At 43.3% G+C, this 9410-nt stretch overlaps 1 protein-coding gene across 1 annotated transcript; it reads right to left on the bottom strand.

The window, feature by feature from the left end:
- Positions 1-3787: 3787 nt before the first annotated feature.
- Positions 3788-8489, bottom strand: MPLKIP (M-phase specific PLK1 interacting protein). The gene is made up of 2 exons (XM_015429191.1): positions 8141-8489; positions 3788-4359 (listed from the first exon to the last, which is right to left on the bottom strand). Exons 1-2 carry the CDS (start codon positions 8426-8428, stop codon positions 4156-4158), a joined length of 492 nt encoding a protein of 163 aa, XP_015284677.1. The 5' UTR covers positions 8429-8489; the 3' UTR covers positions 3788-4155.
- Between the last annotated feature and the right edge of the window lie 921 nt (positions 8490-9410).

Genomic DNA, 9410 nt, shown 5'->3' with positions numbered 1-9410 from the left:
TGTGGAAGAGCGGGAGGAGGTATGTTGGGTTCATCCCCCACTCGTGAAGGCTGAGTCCTGCTCGACTTAGATGGTCTGCCTGCACGTTCATGTGTCCGGGAATGTGAGTGGCCACGAGGAAAATGTCGTTGGCGATGCAAAGCTCCCACAACTGTATGGCAAGGTTGCAGAGGCGTAGCGAGACAGTGCCTCCGTCTGTTGACATAAGAGAGCGCCGTGGTATTGTCCGTGAGGACTGTGACACATTTTCCGTTGATTAAAGGTAGGAAGCTGGTGACTGCGTGTTGTATAGCCAGGAGCTCTAGGAAGTTTATGTGTCGCTTCCTCATCTGCGCGTCCCATTTGTCTCCAACAGAAAGACCCATGGAGTGTGTACCCCATCCCGTCAGGGAAGCATCCATCATTATGGTGACGGAGGGTGGAAGGGTGCTCCCTGGAGGATATTTGAAGGGACAGCCCACCAAAGTAACGAGTCCCGTATGCTGGGAAGAGGAGATAGGAGGACGGTGTGTGCATTTTTCGACAGGTCGTAGTTGCGGATAAATCAGAGCTGTAAGGGGCGCATTTTTGAGTCTGGCAAAGACGAGAACCGACGTAGTTGCAGCCATCAGGCCTAGCAGCCTCTGAATTTGGAAGGCAGTGACAGAGGGTTGGGTAGGTCTATTCAACGCGGTGGTAAGAAAGGAATTGGCTGGATGTCTGCGCCCACCCCCCTGGGCATGCGTGGTGGGGTTCCTGCGCATGCCCAAGGGACTGGGCGCGAAAATCCGTTGAAAGAGCTTGCTACAGCACTGATCGATCCAGTGCGTGCGCACTGAATCCCATGGGTGTGAAGCACAGAGACCACGTCGAACATCTTACCGTTTTTGTTAAGTTTTCTGAAAGACTATTTCTGCCTCTTTAAGAGGCAGCCTACTTCTGTTTCAAGGCATAAGTATCCTGGCCAGCTGCCTCAAGTTAATCATGTTAAGCTGTCAAATATATGAATTCTTCTGGTATTATCAGAGAACTTTGCCCCAAGCTAGCTACAGTATACAATGAGTGATACCAAAGGTGTTTTGCCAGGCAGATTACCTTGTTCTTCTGCTACAGGCCCTGAGCATGCTTTATGGCCAATAACTGCATGTCAGACAGCTGTGTAGTAGATGTCACACTCTGCCTTGATGCAACTGAGCAGCTTTAACACAATGATCTAAACCAACTGGGTCCAAATTAAGCTCACTATTTTTCATGTTCTTAATTGTATACATTTTGAGCATGATTAAGCAATTATTCAGGTCCACTGCTTTTTGGTGTTCTCTGTCCCTGCAGATATTATGCAAGATCACTTGTTTGAAGATCAAGGCAGAAATCCCATTCAGCATAGCAAGACTTTCTAAAAAGACCATTCATAATTAGGCTGGAAGCTACTGAGCCAGTCAGTGCTTCTCAATAAGATGTAGAATATGAAGTCAATAGTAATTCTGAACTGCAAATGGGGCAGACCTCAAGTAGTCTGAGCATCTGACCACCTGCCAATCGCTAGGACAGTAGGAAGCCTAGAGTTAATGTTTTTCATTTCGATTTTAAAATAGCTCATTTTTAAATCAAGCATTTTTTCCATCCTTGTACCACCATGCCTAATTCATGAGGGCCATTAAAATGGTAGTCTCCTCATATACAAGCCGCTAAATATTTGCTACTTGGTTGTGTTCCATGGGAACAGTCACAAGGTTTGAAGCCCACCAACTGTGTAAGTAGCTTCAATGTGGAGACTCACCTCACGGGGAAGTAAAGCATGCCGCTTTCTACAGAAACTTTCACTTCCATGGTTTGAGCTCTCGAAGGTTTGCGTTTGACCAGACAGAAATAAATACTTGGCTCATGCTGACTTAATGGCAACAGAAAAGTAAGTCGCAAAATACCAAACAGTACTTGCCACTGACTGAAACACAGATGATGCTTTAATCCCAACATCTTAATCTTCATTTCCCACCCACTGGAAACATTTTATAACAGAAACCTGAAACAGATGTGCCTTGTTTGGATTACCAAAGGAATAGCAAAGAGTAACTGCACTGGTATCTACCATATGAAAATGAAATGGAGAAGCCATAGTTTTGAATTTCACAAGAGGCTGTGATACAAGCTTGCATGGGTACTGGTGTATTTCAACAACTTCATTCATGCAGATGCTCATATGATACAACTGAAACCATTGAACATATGATTATGAAGCACCCTACATGCAATGAGTTAAGGGCTAATTTACTTAAAGATATGGAATTGCTAAATGTGCAAGTCTAGGTGTCATGGCTACTATTGGATACAATGATTGTGTCATCCTCTCAGTAGCAAAATTCATAAGCACAATAATCAAATATAAGAGAACTAATACAAAGGTCTTTTAAAAATTTTTTGTTAAGGTGATAGCTGTATGAGCAGAACATTCACAGGCAATTGCTTCGTAAATATACAAGTTTTCACAAACTATTTTGGTATTTACAGGTGAGCTGCTGAAAGAGAGATGTGAGAAGTAGATCTATCTCTGATACTCAAACATGACCAATACATTTCCTTTCCTGGTAAATATATTTAATTCCCTCATTGGATTTAAATCAATGAAATGATGTATGCTTTACATTCTTGCTGGTATGCCCACAATAGGTTTTTTTATATAGGATACATACAAAAGAAGGCCAGAAGTTACAATTAGGAGGTGGCGGCGGCCAAATAAACTGATTTTGCAAAGTGTTATATTCTCCATTTACCAGCCTTGTTTACAGTGCCATCTTAAGCAGAGTTACACCCTTCAAGAGACTTCGAAAGGTGTAACTGCTTAGGATGGCACTGTTACGTAGCACAAACAAATGGGTTGTGCTCGCTTCCTTCTCCTCTTTGCAGGCCATGCCAAGATTGAGTATTGCCTGGTTTAAACCACAAACTGTTGTGCCATTTGACAAACTGCTGTTTGTTCCTTGTCTAAAAATCAGGATTAAACTCTGGCAACCAACAAACTGCTAACTGTTCAATTGCCATGTTTGGATGGCACAACTTGTGGTTGGTTCTGACTGAGGCTGGTGTGTGAGCCTGAGGGCTTGCTACCATCATGAGCCAAATGTTTCACTAGAGCAAAGTCTAGTTTCCTGGGGAGATCAATAAGCCATTACAAAACTTGTTACAAGATTTCTATAAATTACACATGAAGTAAATGATGTCATTCTGATTAACTTATTTTCCTGAGAAACGCAATACACCTTTTCAAATAAAGCTTATACAAATATATGGTCATCGGTTAACCTTTTTAAGCATCTCAGCTGATATTTAACTGACAGAGATGCAGAACTCCTGCGGAAATTTCATTCTTCACAGGTTTGTTCAAACAAAAGTTGTCATTTAATAAACCTATAGTGTTATTAAATGCAGCCCGGCAGAATTTATACTTATTTATCACCAGGTTTAAATAATTCTAAAACTTTCTTCTTTATCCACTGGTAACTGGATGGAGGTTGAACTTAACTTTGTACAATTTAGTATACTACCATGAATGAATGAATGTGTTATTTCAAAATAGAACTTTGAAATACAAATATAAGCAATTATAAATCTTTCTAAAGCGAATACATTTTCCAAGACTGCTAAAATCCTTTAACACTAGAATATGCATGGCTGTATAAAAATGTTTACCATGCCCTACAAAACTTACAGAAAACACAGAATTTCAGTTGTATTACTTGAAGCATGGCATAACAAAAATAGTAAAATATTTGCACATAACTACAAAATGCTTATTTTACTTCAAAGCTGCCTTTGTTCTAAAAATGTTGAAACATGAAAAGATACCACTTCCTAAAGAAGTTAACAATAATAAACATATCGTACAATCTGGCACAGAAGAGGTAAATATTAGAAACAGTCACAAATGAATTTGCTGGTGACTAAAGAATATTTTGTTCTTCACAGCTGGAAGGCCCCTTCCACACGGCCCGGAGGATTACAAGATCTCTTTACTGCTTTCTTCACACTCATAAAAATATACAATGCAGTAAAAATTGGTAAGATAAAAGAATGGGCAGTTCAAATAAAAGCATTGCCTATGTCCCTGATTAGTTGTCATCAAGTGTGAAGATTTTGTCCCAGTTTCTCACAGCTGGTGTTATTTCACTTCTAGAAATGTTAGCTGAAATACCTCCCCTTTTTGCCAGAGTATGTTGTTTTCTCCCTGTCAAATTGCTGATTAACATCTGTAACAGACACTGGCACTAGGCCAGCCCAGGGGTCCTCAAGCATTGAAGGTTTGTAATAGCTTTCCACATCATTAGACACTCTTTTTTCTCTGCCACGAGGTGTACCAAACGGAGTAGATGTCCTGGGTGATCCCTTTGAGGAAAGAAAGCCCAGAGGCAAAAGAAAACAGATGAATTAAAACGTAAGTTTTTACTCTCGGTGTTCAGGATCTAGATCATGTAGAATCATATACAGTTTTTTCTTTTGTAAAGTTTGATTCTATAGGCTAGTCAAAGTGTTGTCCTGTAAAAAGTCATGTCTGTTGCACAATTATTCTGCTTTTCATTTATCCTAGTAAATAAAAATAGTAGAACGAGGGTCCCCAAAATGGTGCCCACCATGTCCTTTTTGAAAATGGGCAGAGCTAGGCTTGGTCTTTTGCCCAGCACGGCTTCTGATCAGCTGGGCAGATCAAAAGGCATCGTATTAAATAGTACTTCTGCCTAAAATGTTGAAGAGATATGGTTAGAGTTATATATCACCTCGCTCCCCATTGTTTTGTGGTTGGCTTCGCATCCTGAGGCAGCCATTTTGTGATTGTGCCCACAGGCTCAAAATGTTGCACACCCCTGTACTAGAACTAGCATGCTCAAAGAAGGCCAATGCTAAAGCAGGTGTGGTTTATATACAGCCTTATATACAGCATGTTTCAGCCTTCCAAAATGAGTGGTGTCCAAAAATCCACAAGTGCTTGTGGTATGCATGTGAAAGTGTACAGCAACTATTTCCAGGTACAGCTCATGCTACAGAGTCTGAGGTTGCTTTCACATCCTGGAAGAGGAGACTTGCAGAGCTCTGAGCCCAGATTACTGTTTTGTGTTAAACAATACAGCATACTGATTGACTAGGTTTTACTGAGCTAGCAGCCCCACAAGTTACCTGCTGTGTTTGTGAGCCAGGTTTCCCTGGCTCACAAGTAATTTGTGGGGGCTTGTTAGCTCACTAGCTTTGAGAGGAGGGGGCCTGAATGGTCTCAGGGCTTCATGTCACCCACTCAGGGAGAGCAACTGCACCCCTGCCAAGCTCTCTCAGGGTCTTTTAACTTTAGGGCTGGAGAACACATCCAAGCTGAACAGGGTATGTATCATTACCCCCTGCAGATCTATGTCCGTATACCTGAACACCTACCTGAACAATGAGGCAGAGTAAGTTCAAGGGCACTTTTGGGTGGGCATTAAAATCGAACAAATTAGATGTTACCACTGTCACTCACATAATTATTTACCATGACAACAACTTCAAATGAAAGATATTCAGCTGTCCGACTCCTCAACCAGCGCTAGTGCCTTTTTGGTCCTGGTGCTGGGGTGGTGGAACTCTCTGCCTAATCACATCCATGCCCTGCCAGACCTAGTGCAGTTCCCCAAGACCCGTAGGACAGATATGTTCTGCCAGGCCTATGGTTGAGGACAGCAATGGTTTTAATTGAGCCTGGCCTCCTCTGTCTCTCCTCTCCCCTCATGGGGCACGGACATAAATCTGCACAATCTGAAACAGTTACAGAATTTGTCGTTTTAATCCATTTGTAAATGTATTTATTGAAATACCGTTCACCACCCTGAGCCCTATGCCTAGGGGAGGGCGGTCTCTAGATCAAATAAATAAATACAAATAAACTGAAATACCAAGGCAGAATGGGCATACCCCTCCCAAATTAAGTCATTCAAATAAGTTCAAAGCTTGTTACTACTTTAATGTTATCTGAGGATTAAGTAAAACAATCCCTGACAAAAGGGCTCAAAAACAAAGTATCCTTTTCTTAATTTAAAAGAAATAACCATAGCCATGCTTATAAGAGTTAAGTACTACATAAATAAGCATACCATTGAGGTTCAGGAGGACTAGTTTTAAATCAAATTGTGCATATTAAGTTTATGGACAAAGCTGTTTTATGTTTTGCTAACTTTTTACTACCCAGAGCAGCTTCTCTGAAGAGGTAGCATAGAAATCATTTCAATTTATTTATTTATTTATTATTTATTTATTTATTTTTGGGATTTATATCCCGCCCCATCCCGTATTCAGCTCGGGGCGGCTTACAAAGTTAAAATGTCAATACAAAACAACAGAATAATAAAAATATATCCAATATAAAATTTGGTGCTCAATTAATTTATATAAAAACCAAGATGGACGACGTCCCACACTGTTCGAGAAAAGGCATATTTTAAAAATCCAATCAGCACAGCATTTGCCCTAAAAGTTAACTGGGTGAATTAATTCTTAAAAGAAAGCCCACCAGCCTAGTATTAAGCTGGTAAAGCAAAGTGTTAGCTGCTGTATGAAGCCAGAGTACCTTTGATTCAGTAAACATTCTAAGTGACTCTCATTTTCAAATGGAATACTGCTTAGTATCCCTTGAACTTCTCCAAAGGTCAGCTCTGCTGTTTATTTCAAATGTAAACCCTCAAAGGAATGTTACAAGCATGTTTCTTACTAAGGGTCCACCTAATTCAGCATATTGTTCTACCTGGGAAAGGTAGAAAGACAAGTCCGCAAACAGGATTCAGAGACAGCAGCAAGAGCAATTTTCAGCAGGCCTACTCAGAATCCTACTCAGTTCTATTTACTAGAGCTTACTCTCAGGAAAATGTTCTTAAGAGTGCACTTGAGTCAGGTGAACAAACACTCAGGGAAGTTCCATCTGTATTAGTCTCTGCATAGGGGGAAGGCATGTTTTCCTGGTGGTTTCTTATTTCCATGAGAACCTTTAACTGGTTTAAGTGGCAGGCCATCCAGCTCCCTGCCTTTTAATTGGTAATGTGTGTGTGGTGAGAACTGAATTAAACTTAAGAAACCTGCAAATAATTTTTTGTATCCTAAAATTATGGATTCTGCTGCCTCGTTGCCAGATCTCATTACTGAGCCAGGAATTTCTCTGCCTTTAACTTCAAAAAGTGAGGGAACAGAAATGTGTATTTTTAGCCTTCCCCCCCACCAATAGTATTTTACACGGCAACAGGTTTGCACCACAGCCTTTTACAGGCCTTAATGCCTTCCCATCCAAAAAACCCCAGTAACACCCACCGGAGCCTCAATCACATACAGAAAATCCTTTTCGGACAGGCTTTGCAGAGCCCAGCCAGGCCAGTGTTCTCTAAACTTTTTTTCATGGGACACCATTCTATGCCAACTCACTTTTAAAACACGCAGAACCCCTGTGCCAAAACCCCAACAGCACTACATTACTTCAGAAAGCTTCAGTGCAAGGTGCACAAGCATCACCAGAAGCTCTAGCGTGGCAGTAGCCTGACTTCGCCAAGTCTCTCCATCCTGAAGGAAGCTTCCCCAGAATTAAACTGAACTGATTCCCAACCGAGCCCTCGGGTCCTACGCACGCTTCCCAGAGAGTAAAGGCCCACTGAACACGGTGAGACTTAAAACTCAGAAACAAGTCCCACTACATTCAGGAGAGCTCACTTCCAGCAAATAACACATTTAAAACCACTCATGCCCATCTGTCGGCCGGTGCAACGGGGATGCTTGGAAGCGTGAGACGGGGTGACTACCAATGTTCCCTCTAAGCTGTGGAGTCCTGTGAGCAGAGATTCTACTTTGTGAGCTACTGGCATTAAAAGTTGTGAGCAGGTAGTTTGGCCGCTGCATAAAATGAGTTTGCTCTGGAGCCATCTTTCCTGAGCTAAGATAAAAATGTGTGAGCTGGAGGCTAAAAAACTGTGAGCTAGCTCACACTAACTCAGCTGAGAGGGAACACTGGTCACTACCGCGCCCCAATAAATCCAAAGGGGCTTATTGCTAAGTCGCGGTCGCGCCCCTCCTGAATCTGCCCCCCCCCACCTCCACTGGCTTCACTGGCGAGTCAACCGGAGGCGCCTCGCCTTCCCTCGCCTGCTCCCACCCCGCCGCCCCATACCTGGCCGTATCTCTGGTAGCCGCCCGAGTGGGGTTGCTTGTAGGGCCGCGACGGGTGGGCGGCTCCCCCAGGGGACCAGCCACCGCTGTACGCGCCGCCTTGCTGGAAGCTGGCGGGGCTGCCGTAGGGCCGCGAGCGGTGGCCGTAGGGTGGCGTGTGGCGGGGGCTCCCGTAGCCTTGCGGGGAGGCTGGCAGAGGGCTGCCGCCGCCGCCGCCGGAGGAAGGGCTCCGGAACCCGCCGCCGGCCAAAGACGGAGGCGTCGGGGGACGGAAGTTCTGGCGGTACATGATGGCGGCGGGAGGCGATGGCGACAACCGTCGCGCTTCCACAACAAGCCGCCTCAGGGTGGGAGGGGCGCAAAGGATTGTGGGTCGCGGCACGCACGGGAAAGCCGCTCCGACCCAGCGGCCGGCGTGACGTCACAGAGGCGTGCGGAACGTGCTGAAGCAAAGACGTTCCAGGAAGTCGGGCGGAAATGCAAAAAAGAGACAGCTCAGCGGAAGGTGGAGTCCTTACACGGCAATCGGGGAAGGATAAGCCTTTTTAAATACTGAGTCTGATAAACAGTTTGAAAGTTGGGCTATTTGGGTTGGTCCAGATTGAAAAGGGAAAGTATTCGATCTTTTTTGGAATTGTTATGGGATTCAGGGAATAGCTGGACCTCTAAATGTGTTCATTCAATACTCACGCGGAGTGCAGGTTTTTCAAAACTGTTTCTACAAGTATCTATACGGTGGCTTACATAACCAACCATAAAATCTTTAAAAGCACAATATCAGCAACAACAATAGAATAAAACAACAGCTTTACTTCTGAATCAGCATACTGTTTTGTAGGTCTCCATCTGCAACTCACACATAAATTGTCTATAGCTGTTAAGTCAATAAATAAATCGAGCATATTTGGTACTCAGATTTTATCCCAACACACTTGCAGGTTTCCCCCTTTGCAGTTAAGGTGGAGAATAAGTTCCATTGTGTAGGACTGGGGCCCTGCTGTCCAATACTCAATTCCTTAACTATTCAATATCAGCAACTAATCTGTACTCTAAAGTACTACTCTTTTCAATAAGGTTTTGTCTCAGACACCAGCTCCTTCTTCTTTGCTGCCTCTTTCTGGTCCGTGAGACTTGAGTCTTTGTGAGAACAGGCCAGGGGGATTATAATTGAGCTAAGTAAATAAATACTCCATACACACTACAAACAGGAGTAAATGCTATTGAGATCGATAGGATTCATTTCCAAAGACATGTGGAATACATAAGACTGG

Source organism: Gekko japonicus, unplaced genomic scaffold, assembly GCF_001447785.1.
Source record: "Gekko japonicus isolate JY-2015 unplaced genomic scaffold, Gekko_japonicus_V1.1 scaffold2917, whole genome shotgun sequence".
NCBI lineage: Eukaryota > Metazoa > Chordata > Lepidosauria > Squamata > Gekkonidae > Gekko > Gekko japonicus.
The sequence above is the reverse complement of the archived record's forward strand: the minus strand, read 5'-3'. Positions and strand labels throughout refer to the sequence as shown.